The following is a 14,725-nucleotide window of genomic DNA, read 5'->3' as shown; positions in this document are numbered from 1 at the left end:
GAGCATTTAATACTGCTGTAGCATCGTTGACTGTTACAAGTACAGTGTAGTTTGGTCAGCGGAAACCAAGCTTTCCATTTAACAACCTTGAATTCACACAGATCAGAATCTGAGCCTCCAAATGCAGCTAATGCATCGCCTGTACCAGCGCAGTCTGCAGTGTTGCTCGTCGTTAACATCATTTGTAACTCCCTGCACATCCTTAGATCTGCAAGGCTTCCTTTTTGTGCTGCAGATCACAAATCTGTGAGAATTAACTGTGATCTTAAATCAGGAGTGGAATAGTGTCTCTGTCGTTTGCATGGGGCTGTAGTAGACTGTCTGGGCTGCTGGCTCTTGCACGGCCAGGCCTGCTGATCCTTCGTGGTTTCATAGCTGCTGCTGTGTTTGCTCTCCTCAGTGGGGCCCAACACTGCCGCCGCCGCCGCTGTCGCCGCCGCCACGGCCATGCCCCGGACCCCCCTGAGCCCCAGCCCCCTGAAAACCCCACCGGCCGCAGCCGTCTCCCCCATACAGGTAGGGGGACCCCCTGGGGACCGGGCCTCTGCCGATGTCTCGTCTCTCTGCAGCGGTCCTATAGCTTCACGCCGTGATCCATCAGTAAACCACAGGAGCAGAACAGCAACTTGGTTTCTTGTTTCAGTTGTGCAGTTGCTCATCAAGAGTACTTGCAGATGGTAAACTAGTTTGGTCTAGTATAGGCTTAAGATTTCTTTGAGCTCTTACATGTCCTAATTTATTGGGACTCTCCACTCAGTTCTCCTTTTAAGCTTAATATCCAGATTTTTTAAAAGGGCTTTAGCTAGGCTTTTGTGTCTGTTATTTATCCATAATCACTCCGACATAGAAGTAAAAAACTCAAAAGGTGGAAGATTGAGACACACTGCAAGCTCTTTGCTGCTTTTTCTTTTTTTTTCTCTTTGGCTTTTTTCTAGCACCTGTGTGCAGGCAGAATATGATCCAGAACTTAGAAAAGGGTGCTGACTGTAGCCTTTTGTCATCAACAAAATTGATGCTTTTTTTGGTGTTCTTTTCTCAGCAGTGAATTTGTAGTGTTTTTCCTGTGGTGTTTTTTTTGTCGGTCTAAAATGAGGTGTATAATCTGTAGGTTAGCTTAGTTTTTTGAAGTTAGGAAATACAACAAATGCTGTCGGTGGCCTTTGACTTCCGTTACCATTATGTGGAAGCAGATTTCCACCACGGGTTAAATTTGGGTGTATTTTAAGTCTTCATCGATATCTTAGCTAACATCCTGACCCATCCAGACTCTCCTAACCTCCGGACACAGTCAGGATGTGTGAGTGTGTTTAGCATAGTTTGGTATTTAATTGGGTGGCATGATCTTGACACCCAGGGCTGTCACACACACCACCTAAAAGACCATGGACAAAGCTGTAGTTTTTTTGAGAAAGGGTGCAATTAATTTGCCTTTCAGGTAGTGAACCCATTTTTCCTTTTGAAAAGGTCATCTAATTCATTAGAGGAGGCCTGCAAGGCAAAATTAGTTTTTCAGAGGAACAAATCTGTAATACCCAAACATCCACTGGGTAGTGATCCCTCCTGGCATTATCAACAGAAAAGGCAGCTGTCTGGTGCTTCGTATAAATCAAAGTGCTGATCACAGGGGTACAAGAACCCACAGCCAGGCGTAATTACGATGAATTACGATTTTGCAATGGATAGTCTTCATCGTATTTTTATATACCCAGCCCACAGTTTAGGAGAGATGTGAAAACATCAGTTTCTTCCATTAAGTTGTAGAACTAAGGTCATTGCAAAAAGTGTTTTGTTCGGTTGTTAAACTTCTAAGGTGATGGGCTTATCCTGTACAGCGTCAAAGTGCCGTTTCTTCCCTTTTGTGCATTAACATTACAGCAGCTCAGTGTCTTTCCTCTCCTCCTTGGAGACTTCAGTGTTGTCCTCATTTATTCCCAGATTTCCTTCTGCTGTGGCCATAATGAAAGGGAATTTCAGAGTTTTTTCATTACCTCTCCCTCTCAGCATTGACTCACATCTCAAGCTCAGTGTAGCGATACTAGACTAATCTGCTGGATGTTTGTTAGAAGTCGCTATTTCAATTAGCCATCTGGATTTCTGTTACAAGAACACCCTTTTAAAAACTATGAATGTGGACAGAAGCAATGATTTGGGGAACACTGTTAAAAATCCTGTAATGTAAACTGTTCTGAAGAAAGCACCATAGGAAGTCGTACATGGAGAATAGATTCAATGTTTAAAAAAAAAAAGTATTTTTTCATGTCAATGCCTGTAGCAAGGTTACTGCTTTGCACATTGGACAGTCGAGTCTTTTTTGTCTCCTTTTTTCTGTTTGGAGATATTTAGTAGGTAGAATTAGTAGGAAGATGTGTAGTAATTTTCAAAAGGAGATTTGAAGTTAACCAAGACAATGGCTTGTACTTAGAGGTGCTGCCTTGCTCATAGTGAAATTACCTTTTCATGCTTGATTTAAACTTCGCTGAGAGATCCAAAGTGATGCCTTTATTTTGTGCGACTATAGATGAGCTCGCCTCAGCGTTTCCACTTTCCTCTAATGTGGCTCATCATTCTTCGCTCTTTCTTAGCCCAGTGAGATTTTTAATGAAATAATTTTCATTTTGAATACATTCCGTGTGCGTTTTAGAATGCTTTGCTTCACTTCATACTGTATATGTCAGGCTTATGGTTTTATGCTCTGGCATTGCTTTTAACATTGGCTCTCAAATATCAGAGTCAGTCCTTAGTGTACAAAAATACATGCATTCTGTGTCATATTCAACATTAAGGTTGCATTCTATACCCGAAACAAGGTTATTGACTGATCTGTTTAATGAAAGTTAAATATTCGGATTTGTCAGTGCAGTACATCTTTTAAGTTTATTAAATACTCAGTCCTCTTAGCGGATTAAACCATACATTTACAAATCATGTTTCATGCCTGTATGTGTATATATTGCAGACTGTTCTGGCCATTTCTATATCAATTTCCTGTTGTGTTCATTGCCACTTGGTCTTACTTAGGGAAGATGGCAGTATTTGTATTGGAAAGTGACACATCTGAATGCATCGAAAGATGTTCAATAACCCTGCTGCAGGTTCTGAAGAAATATAAACATGAAACAATTCTAGAGCTACCTGGCGAGCTATTTACAGACATATCTGACAGCAAAAAAAACAAAACTAAATCTTCTCTAAGGCTAGAGAGGGCTTGTATTTTTTATTAAAGATCAAATATTAATATACACACATGAAGACTTCTAAGGTAAAAGGGCAGCGCTGGAGAGAGATTGTGAAAGATCAGCCAGCCACTGGGCTCGGAGATAATCTAATTGGATCTCAAACCTGATGAATGTGATGAATACTGGTGCTCATCCGTTTGCAAAGAATCCAGGTTGGGGAAGTGAAATGAAAAGAAAGAATAAAAAATTAACATTAGATCGGTGGAATGGAACAACATTATGTTTCATAGGTGCTGCACCGCAGATTCGGTATAACTCATAGAAATAATTGGGGTGGAGTTGGAGCATAGCAGGACGTGTGAACAATGTTTAACATCTGCCCTATGTCTCTGCATTGTAATAATGATTCCTTGCATTTTGAAAGCACTGTTCTCCCCAGTGGCAGTGGCAGCACTTTATGTACAAGAGGGAAAACACTGCACCCACTTGAGTGATGTGTGGCAGTCATGGTGTGCTTTCAGATAGGCGGAGAAGTGAGACGTGTACAGTGGGATCAATATCCTTGCTCTTTCAAACAGTGTTCTTTAATGACCAAGCAGCCAGGAATGTGATTTCTAATCTCATCGAAAGCATGGCACCTCCTTACTGCACAGTGCGGTGCCACCAACACCTCTAGCACCAGCAACAGGAGTTTCTTGGAGGTTTCCTTTCCCAGAGGGGTACTGATCTACCTCAGCTTTGCTGAGCGTCGCAGATCTGTCAAAACGTTTAATTTAAAAGACGTGTTGAGATGCTGACAGTGCAGTGGATGTCAACAAGTGTGCCTTTAGACATTAATGAGTTTTCCATGCTGTGGTTAGCACTGCTGTTTCACAGCCCTGGGGCCCTGAGGTCAGTTCCCGGCCTGTCGTGCTATCTGTGTAGAGTTTGTACAGTATGTTTTCCCCATGTTCCTGCGGGTTTCTTCTGGGTGCTCTGGTTTCCTCCCACGGATCAAAGAAATTCTAGCAGATTCATTGACTTCTGGGAAAATTGGCCCTGGTGTGAGTGTGTGCATGTTTGAGCCTGTATCTGTCTCTGTGCCCTGCGGTAGACTGGTGTCCCGTCCAGTGTGTACTCCCTGCTAGACGGAAGGAGTTGCACTACTGAATTTGTATTGTTTTAGTTAAGTGTGCAGTGGGATGAACGCAGTGAAAGTTGGGCCCCTGTTTCATACAAGCTCATAGCACAGTAACTATATCTTCACCCTATAAGAGGCTAACTCCAGACCAAGATGCCTTTAAACCTGTGCCTTTTGGAGGATATCAGCTGACTGCACTAATAACGTTCTCTGCCTTTGCCCGTTTCAGAGACATTCCATAAGTGGACCCATTTCTTCATCTAAACCCTTGTCTTCACTTGCGGACAAGAGACCCAGCTATGCAGAAATCAACGTCCCAGGTTAGTGACTGAGCTTCAGAGCTCGCGGGCTTCCGGAGTCACTGCGGCCCAGTGTGTAAGCATCGGGAGATGGGGAGAGTATACTCAGGGTCAGGAACCGTCCCTGAGAAAGAGAGAGTGCCTGGGTAGGGGAAACTCTAGCTAAGCCTTGAAACGAAAGGAGTAAATGATTTCCTTTGTCTAGCTGAGAAGTCTGGAACCATCAAGGCATCAGTGAATCCCTGGTGTACTGCGGCAGGTTTGGCTGGGCCCATAAAGAGGAGAATCGAATGTTAAAAGTTCAGGACGGGGTTGTTTGGGTGTAAAACATTCCCAATTGGGGAAAAAACAAAACAAAATTGCCTGTGACTGGGCAGTGACTCTTAAATTTGACTGAACTTGCTTTAGTATTTGGTTAATGAAGAGGCCAGGAGGGGCTGTTTAAATAAGACAAAAATAATGATGAACAGTATGGGTAATTTGGTTGTTTGGGGACAGAACAGTATATGTTTTAGGAGGTCTGCTAAGAACTGTTTGTTCCCTATCTGGACGGTGATGCTTCATTGCAAAGGCTGTTCTTTCCGACCAGAGGACAGTGTATTTCTGTGTGGAAGGATCACATCTTGTATAGCTTTGAAATGTGTGATGAAGTGCAGTTTCCCTGCCTAGCCGTGATTGAAACGGCTCCTGTTGGCTTTATTCCCTTCAAGCTCAGCCGACAGTTCCACTTGGCACAGAGGTGTTTCAGTAGACAGTAATGGAAATACCTTCCATGTTTGTGTACACAGAAGTCCACAGAAGCATGCCAGCTGTTCATTCTGCTATTCAGCGTTTATCCCCAGATTACACACAAATGGCACATAGTTCATAAAGGATAGCATTTCACATGATCATGTTCTGTTTAAAACACTGTTGTTGTATTAGCTTTGTGAGCTACAGCTCAGTAATTCATCTCCATACAGGAGTATGGATGCAAACTCTTTACCTAATGTATGAGTGAGGCTTCATGTGGCTATTTTATGTTAGCTCACTATTCAACACAAGCACAGTTCATTCTTGCGTGTCATGCTGTCCAGGGCAGTTGAGTGGAGCCCATTCACTTTCACATTTTTAGTGGTATTTTAAAGCCATAGGTGATCATTACCCCCTATCTGTCTTTCTGATGTGGAACAAGACTTGTAATATACATTCAGAGCTTGAAAACAAACAGGTCATCAGCAGGTCTTTAATCAAAGCTGCCCCTGAGCAATATAACCTCACTATGATCACCACCTTATTCGAACCTGCAGGTTTCCCCTGAGGCCATAGCTTACATACTGTACCTAACAACGGTTCGCACAGTGGGAAACAGCCATGCTTTGCCATGAGAGCAGAAGAGATACACTCATTTTCAGTGCACTAGCTCATCGTTTATTTTAAATGGGGTTTCTGCAGCAAGGGATGTTTGATCGGAGATAATCTAAATAATTACATGGCCTGCCAAAGCTTCATCCTATTTTCCAGGACTGTGCGTGGTGGAAAATGTAATACCGATGATCCCCTATATTAAACTTCCTGAAACATGCGACCTGAAGAATTTTTAGACTTCAGAATCCAATAATAAACCGGGCCTCAGGTGCTGTTGTGAGCTTCACTGGTGCTGAAAGGGTAGCCGGGCTCAGTACGGTCTGCAGGATTGACATTAATTTTACATGTCAGTTGTAATAATATGGAAATAGAGAAGGATGAGGTGTGACCAAGCAAGACTGGCAATTACCTCTTTTTTTACATTACCCAACCCATCTCAGGAACATAAAATTAAAACGCCATTAAGGTGAGATTGAATGAGGAGACAGTACCATGTTACCATGTTGTGGTTTCCAAGAGCTTTTCTGTTTGTGGATGGATTCCCAATCCTTCATGAAAAATCCTGAGTTGTGTTCCATGGTACATTTTTAAACATCATTAATGGGTCCATTTAATACCATATTGATGTGTAAAATAAAGAACAACTATTTCTCTGTTTCTGTTGGATTAACTATTTGGCATTCTTTTTTTTGCACTTTTTATTAAGTATTTTTTACCAGTGTGATTGTTAAAAAGTTAAATTATACATTGCCATCATCATGCACCAGGTGGCATATGTAGCACGTCATGAGCTTCATAGTAAAATGTGAATTGTGGAGGAAGGAGATCGGCAGGATTTCTTACGTTTTTGGAAAGAATTTTCATAACAGAAATTTGATCACAATAAACCATTAAAAAACACTTTACTACTAGAGCTGAAGCAGAAATAACCCCTGGTGACCTCTGCAAACTTATTGATCTTTTTTTCTTTTTGGCTCAAAAAGCGATCTGAACCCGCTTTTAGATTAGAAGAGGTCATTAGTGATATGGATGACTTCAGCCTGAATTCCTGTCCCTTCGCGCCCATCTGCAATCTATTCATCTGCTCCATAATGTCAGACTGTGTTAGCAAATTGATTTTTACCGTCTTTGGGCATTATAATCCTTTTTCATCATTTTAGCAATGATCTGCTAATGTATTGAACTAGAGGTGAATTAAGGATTTTGTGATTCCTTTCTCATTGTTGAGTTAACTTGTATTCAGCACAGACCAGTATTAAATTGGTGGTTTTTGTCTTTCTTCTTTAGTCATATTTTTAGTTATACATCCTGAAAAATATCTTCAGATCCCTTTCCCATAGGGCCTGAAGGAAACAGCTGGGCAGTGATATCAGGGTTTTGCAGGATTCATCGGAGCTATGGGCTCCAGCAGAGTGTATGAGGCTAATTTCTTCACCTACTGCAGTCCTGCAGTCAGTCAGCATTGCAGTCGCATTTCAGAAAAGACCGTTCTGTTTGGGACAGTTAATAAATAATGACATACGCTCTTGCAGATTTTGGGTCCTTGGTTCGCTTCTGTCTTCTATGTGGGGTTTGCATGTTCTGCCTAAATGTGGATGGGTTTTCTTTATGTGCTCCAGTTTCTTGTCATTCCCCCATAGACACTCTGCCTAGGATTGCTTGGCTGCTGTAAATTGTCCCTGTCTGTGTGGTCCTGCTCAGGGAGAGAAATCATATGCCCAAAGTTGGATTACCACCACCTCACCCACAAGAGGGCATCTGGTGATGACTGGATGGATAGACCCTTCCAGCTTGTCAGTTGCCAGAAACCAGAAGGTTGATATGCGTCAGACTGTGGAAACGAGATGCGAAAAGAGGAAGAAAGACCGGAAAATGAATAGGAATAACATAGATATTGTAACAACTATCCGACTGTAAATTCAGAATAGGAATAATGTAGATGTTGTAACAACTATCCGACTGTAAATTCAGAATAGGAATAATGTAGATGTTGTAACAACTATCCGACTGTAAATTCAGAATAGGAATAATGTAGATGTTGTAACAACTATCCGACTGTAAATTCATCGATGTGGGAGGAGAATGTAAATGATTTCTTTCTGCTTTGGTTCTGTAAAATAAAAATGTAAAGGAAAATGCTGCTTTGTTCAAGAAAGCCTTTCTAATTTTGGACTTAAAACTGTATTCGGGTTTCAATTCACAGCTTTATATTGTGTGCTAAAAGTGAAATATTTGATCGCGCTGCGATTTCTGTACTGGTAAGGGAAATGATGAAGTAGATATTTTAGATCAACATTATGATTTAGACCGGCATCTGCTACATTTAAGATGCGCAGAAAGGCCTTCTTTCAGTCCTTGCCATCACTATATTCTTTCAAGTACAGTTTTTATTTTGATGTATGAAGTCCTAATATCCATTTAGTTTATATGAATATTATAATATCTAGTTAGATTTTAAAGTCACAATACTAGTATGAGAGGAAGTCTTGGGTTGTGTTCTTAATATACTGTATGCTGATTATAGCATTTCAGAGTACAGAAACTAGTTGTTTTCTCCCTTATGGTAAAATGTACTCTCTGCGAGGCACATACAGGCTGCCAGGCCTTTTATGTATTAACTATAAAGCCTAGTGTGTTGCTGCAAGAGTAACTGGAGAGTCACCATACCCTGTGGGTTAAGCCACTTGTTAAAGAGGGCAAAAAATCAGTCTGGATGAAGTTCAGAAGCAATGTGTTGTGTTCTTTGCAAAGTCCTGGGGCAGTGATTAATGATACCCCACCAAGAATGTCTAGACTCCACCCTGGGGAGTTATTAGTATACATCTCAGCTTGTAACAAGAACACTTGTTTCTTAATGCCCTGGTGGAGGATATCTAAATAAGAAAAAATGCAGCCTAGTCTGGAACGGTCCTTAGTGTCATTCTTCACCAAACCCTGGCTTCCATCTTGAAGGGTACAATTAATGCACTGAGTAACAGAAAGGTATACTGTTACTTCTAGTAGCAGTTTTTACACCAGACCTGTTTGTTTCTTCACAACCATGTGCCGGCATGAAGTCATGTCTTAAGTACCTTAACACAAGCTCAGGCATGTTGATTAAAATCACTGTATTTTGTAGTGTTTGCAACAAAGACCTACAGTACTTGCACAGTCATTGGAGGTGTAGGTGAAATTATAGAGGTTTTACCTTTCAAACTTACTGTTTAGATGGTAAGTTTAAAGGGTGCCATCTGTCTTAAGAGTCAATGTAGCATTGTTTTAAATATCATGGCAGAAGTGGCCTCTGGTCATCCCTGGGTGCCGACACCATCAGTGGCTTAGGATGTTATAAGTTTGTCTCTTTCTGTGTCTTAAAGCGCAGGTGCCCAGGGAAAGTGGCTGGAAATGGAAGGATTGAAAGGCGCTGATCAGAAAAGTCCTGTAGTTTAAATTGGAATCATGTGTTGTTGTCTTGAGGCCACAGTAGAACTGAGTTGTCTTGTGGTGTAAATGAAAATGTTGGCTGATGCTCTTGTGGTTCAGCGGTGAATGCTTCTTGGGTATTCCTAAAATATCCAGCGTGTGGTCCGCTCATTGTCTGAACAGATATTCACTCGCTGCCTTTAAAGTGACTTGGCATTTGCTCAAACCCCTGCATCACTCGGAGCACTGAAGTAGACACTGGCTCCTGCAGTCTTGTGCTCTGGTTTTTGTAAGCTGCAGGAAAAAAATGTAGACTTAGCTCTTACAAAAGATCTGTTTGCTGAAATTGAGAAAATCAAGAAAAGTGGACAGCTAATTTATTGCTGAAGTGAGAGCGTTAGAATGGAACGAGTCACTTTACCTTCAGCTCAATGTTGTCATAACAGGTCATAACTGGTCTTCAGATACAGTATGTTGTCTGAATTCGAAGTGATTGTGTGGTCTTTTGATTGGGTCTAATTGATGCACTCACTACAGATTGATTTTTGTCTTGCTGATGTCCAGTACTGATTAGATTAGGAATAATCATGGATTGTTGTTGTACCCATCAAGGCTGTAATGCAGGTCTCATTCGTCGATGTTGGTGATCTGTGCCCCTTTGTCAAATCCTTAATACTTTGTGTGTGCAGGGTCATTCTCGGGTAGAGAACTGATGAAGTAGATATACTGTATTAGTATCATCATAGGGATTTGGAGCTGCAACTTCTGTACTTAATCTAGAGTTTCAGAATGATGCTACCAAAGCCCAGAGGACAGAGAAAAACACCTTCAAACCTTATTTGTGGTGTTTGTGATTTTGTAGACCCGCTCTCTCCATGCTAACTTGTGTTTGTGTAGTGCTGCTGCTGCTGTTTTTTTCAGTGTTTTCCCATTTCCGGTTTCCCCCAGCAGAGCATCTACTGAGAAGCTCCTCAGCCAGCCGGCCTGCCTCTTCCCTGCAGAGGGTTCCCACCCTGGACTCCTCCAAATCCATCTCAGGTGGGCAGCTTGCCGTGGGATCTCTGGGATTCCCCTCCTTTTTTCTCTTACAAACTCTTACAAACACGTTTTCAACACGCTTGCAAATAGTTGTACTTGTAGCAGCTACCTCAGTAAATTTCCTGTAGTTTTTCTTATGGTCTTTGTAATTAGTGGGTAACTCTCTGGGCTCAGAACTGACAGGGCTCCAATCCCAACTGCAGACACTGCTGGTGAACTTTGAGTGTGTGACTTTGAGCCAGTTGCTCCAGTCCTCCCAGCTGTATGACTGGTGTGCTCCTGTATTGCCGGGGGCAGGTCCTATGATGGATTGGCGTCTCATCCGGTGGGGGAGTCACGTGCTCTCAGTTCAGTTAACACCACCCAAACCAGGAAAGGCTCGTCCAAAAGCCGCTATGGCTTGGATATGGAAATGACCTCAATTCAATAGAACTGGCTTCTGTACAGGAGCACTGGCTGAAAGTGTGTGTGAAAACATATAGAGGTCCCTTTGTGTCTTGAGAAACCTTATTTCTTCTTTATTTCTGGCAGCTTTGTAACTTTCAAATATCTACACCTCATAGCTTCTTTAAAGCTGTCTTCTGTAGGGTTAAAAGATAGCACTAAGAACTGTCCTTGAAGAGCATGTACTGTACTGTATGTATTGAGCAATGATCTAGGTCTGGTCAATAGTCAGTGCTGTTACATACTGTATGACTACAAACGTCATGTTAGGAGGCAAAGCATATGCTCGTTTGTTACGTAATGATTCTGACAGCAAACCAAGCACAGTAGGTTTGGGGTGACAAGCCCTCTCTCTCATGGCTTTTAACTAAGGAATGCAAGCAATACATGCTTTCAGTACAAATGGTAGAGTTATAAAGAGTTTTAATCCAATCGTAATTAAAATATGAATGATCAGGTGTCTTTCATTTCAAATTGACTCATAGTTCTGTGTTTGCTGACATTGCATATAGCATATGCATTGAGAGTCTATTTTATTGGGGTGTCCTATCTCTTTATTTCCTCACCTAGCTCCAATTCTAAGTATGGAGAACAATACATAGTCAACCTTTCACTGTTCTGTGCATACAACCTTAAGGGTCGTGAACATAAAATATAAACAGCATGCACAACAGCAGCATGAATATGCTGGATTTGAGTGCACTCGACAAAGTGCTTGAAAAGGTAGCATCAGCATTTATTTTTGTTATTTGAAGCCATCACATGCATTGTTTTTAGGAGATTTGGGTTGCAACAGCAGGACACTAACAATATACAGTACACTGCCAGAATAGCTGCCTTTTAAGACACAGTAAATCATAAATGCTATTTTTAGCATTAGAACATTGCTTTTGAGTGAGATTGTTTGCTGCTAACAGAGTTTAAAATTCATGATTTAATATTTTCAATATATCATTTAAAGGGAAAACAGTTTTTAAGTCAGTTGTGCGTGACCCATAAAAGAGATTATCATGGATCAGTTCTCTGTCCCTGTACTACTTTGCCATATAACATCGAGAATAGAGAGGCATATCTATAATGCTTAACTGAATTCACTTTTCTATGATAACATGCTCAGCAGCCTATATTATCTATTTTCACACTAAGCTCTGAGCAAGTGGTTTAAACAGATGTTGCAATAAAGGTTTGCTTCAGTGTTTCTGTGCTGTGAACCGTTACTGTATTTGTCTCCTTAGTACCAAGGATGAGCTTTTTGATTAGCTTGCTAGTTACAAAGAAACCACTACAATGTATAGAAACTGTGGAATTTTAAGTGCAATGTTTACAGAGCACTTAAGTTTAAGCAAACAACAGTGACAAGTGACCATGGTTCATTTTCAGACTCACTGCCAGGTTGAATCTGATGATTGCTGAAGCATGTTTAACCTGTTTTTAAAATTAGAGTAGAGTAAAGGAAACTCTTCCCTCTTACAAAGACGTCTCATACCAATTAAGTTTTTAATTGTTGTATAGCCTGCAGTATCCTTTGAAAATCCTTTGCTTTGAAGGGTTACACAGAACGTGCCAAAGCAGTTTCCCTTGTTTCCTGCACAATTTGTCATGAATCTGGCTTGGAAACAAGTTACCTAACCAGGCAAAAAGCCAACAAGTCCTGGTGTCCTGTAAGGCTGGTGTGACAATATCCAGGACAATATCCAGGAAGCTGAAATCGTTGGATGATTCCTGTGAAGTTAACGCCAGATAGGCACCTGAAGTACCTCAGAAGGAAGTGAATTTTTATTGCCAGTGAGTATACAGTTTGTGTTCTTTTTGGCACAGACGTTGTCCCAAGACTGCCAAGGCCAGGATGTTTGTCAAGAGCCCTGCCCTAGCTGGTGTGGCGCAGTAGGTGTGGTAATACAACAGTGGGACTGTCAGGAGGTGACCCCTGGCCAGCTGTCAGCTCTCTTGCTCCTATACTGTGTTGTCTGTTTAAGAAGTATCTTTGCCCTGAGACCCGTTTAAGTCACCCGGTTCTTGCTGGTCCCGGAGGGGGGGTTCTGCGAGAGCTGATCTCCTCACGTGATGTGTTCTGTCCCCCAGCAGTGTCGCGCAGGAGCAGCGAAGAGGTGAAGAGGGACATGGCGGCTCCAGAGAGCGCTTCTCCAGCCTCGCTCATGGCCATGGGCTCGGCCTCACCCCAGCTGTCCCTGTCCTCCTGCTCCTCCCCCACGGCCTCCGTCACCCCCACTGCCCGCAGCCGCCTCCGGTAAGAGACACCCCGCTCCCGCCAAGTAACAGCAGGGCTAATTCTCCCCCCCCACCCAAAACAATGCGGTTTATTGGGAGAAAAATAATTCAAGGCACTCTCCAATTCTGATCCCTCATCCCCACAAAGTGTCAACACAACCTAAAATGTGTAATGCTTTCTGCTATTCGACAGGAATTGATGATGATAAAGACATGCCATTAACATTTAGCTATTACATTTACACTTAAAATGGTGTCCATGTACTTTCGATATATTGAAGTTGATGGGCCTTTTACATGTACTGTACCTGATTGTTAAATGGCACACAAATCGTTACTCTTCTAGCCCATTTTTTGTGCTGATCTCACCGGTTGTCTTTTGAGGTCATACATTCTTATTGTGTTTGCTGAACTGAATTGTTCTGTGATCAGGAGTAAACAAGCAGCCACCTTGCCTAACCTTTGCTCCAGTCATTTCCATTGATGTGTTTTGTCTTCATTAAAATCTAATTTGGTTGCTCCAGATCCAAACCAGTTTACCAACTGGAGGCTGGAAGCGATGACAGCTTTATATTGACAAAATAGCTAGTGTTCTTGATTTGCGTGTGTTGAGGTCACAGATTTTAGTAAGTTAACTTATGTTGTGCGGACCCCAAAAAATCATTAATCGGTCCCCTGGGTTAAACATGAATCACTACAATGTGAAACGTGAATAACAGAATATATACTGGAAGTCACTTTCTTTTGTTTGATTTCATTTATCTGTGGCTCAGCAGATGAAAGCTACACCCTCATCTTATATGGCCTTATAGCCCAGAGACCACTGGTTCAGTGTAGCTACCAGGGTTGAGTTAGAGTTTGACTTCAGTTGACCCCTGTGTCTTGCTGGAGACCCTGTGAACTCGCAGTTTCGGCAGTGAACGCTACCACCATGCTGCCCGCAGGGAAATCCATCATGTGAAAATCTTTTCTGTTCCAACCTTTCACAAGAATTCACCAGCATGCTAGTTATCTAAATGTGTAGTCTTCTGAAGATAGTTCTGTATTAAAGGTATGGTGTGAAAGTTACTGTAGTTGCTGAGTATTTGTAGATCATGATGTCAGAAAAGCTTGAAGGACTATAAACAATCTCAGTTCCACACCAAACTTTGAACTGAAGGACTCAATACAGAGCAGCAGTCTGGATTAGCCAGCTTCATTTTATCCCTCCAAACTTACTTCATTTATCAACAAAGGACTGGGGTTTCGCTTTCCGGCAGGAAATCCAAAATGCTGAAAGAGGAGAGACATTTGAATGTACAATTCAAAAAGGGCTTTTCGTTTCTTTCCTTTCTCATTCCAGTTAGGGCACAAACAGCAGCACAACAGGAATTTAAATGAGCCAGTCCTCGCCTGACTCTGCCATTTTCGGAGGGGATGCAGGTTTTTGAAAGTACAGTAGCAAGGACAGAGATTACTTGAGGGCAGTGCAGACCACATCTCCTGTTTCACCAGCAGCTTTCTGTGCCTCACCAAGTGATACTCACGCCATATTGGAGGGTGTAGCTGTTGTAAGGTTAACATATCGCAGCTCTCTTCTGTGTTCAGGTTGCTCAGATCAGAGTATTTGTCACTTATTATTTCCGTCGTTACACTTTCCCTTTGTGAAGGTAGGCATGGAACTGTGGTTG

General features: G+C 42.0%; 1 protein-coding gene across 5 annotated transcripts in view; it reads left to right on the top strand.

Moving 5' to 3' along the window:
• Nucleotides 1-14,725, top strand: part of specc1la (sperm antigen with calponin homology and coiled-coil domains 1-like a) — a 73,115-nt gene that overhangs the window by 31,224 nt on the left and 27,166 nt on the right. For 2 of the 5 annotated variants that reach the window (XM_088618607.1, XM_088618603.1), the window contains 4 exons: nucleotides 401-516; nucleotides 4,526-4,616; nucleotides 10,293-10,382; nucleotides 12,909-13,074. In XM_088618607.1, the coding sequence (XP_088474733.1) occupies nucleotides 401-516; nucleotides 4,526-4,616; nucleotides 10,293-10,382; nucleotides 12,909-13,074 (463 nt within the window). The remainder of the gene's footprint in view (nucleotides 1-400; nucleotides 517-4,525; nucleotides 4,617-10,292; nucleotides 10,383-12,908; nucleotides 13,075-14,725) is intronic. The other 3 variants (XM_088618604.1, XM_088618605.1, XM_088618606.1) reach the window with 3 other exon arrangements.

This window comes from Lepisosteus platostomus, chromosome 24 (genome assembly GCF_059453375.1).
Source record: "Lepisosteus platostomus isolate fLepPlt1 chromosome 24, fLepPlt1.hap1, whole genome shotgun sequence".
In the NCBI taxonomy this organism is placed as follows: Eukaryota; Metazoa; Chordata; class Actinopteri; order Semionotiformes; family Lepisosteidae; genus Lepisosteus; species Lepisosteus platostomus.
Note: the sequence above shows the minus strand (reverse complement) of the source record. Positions and strands in the feature narration are given on the sequence as shown.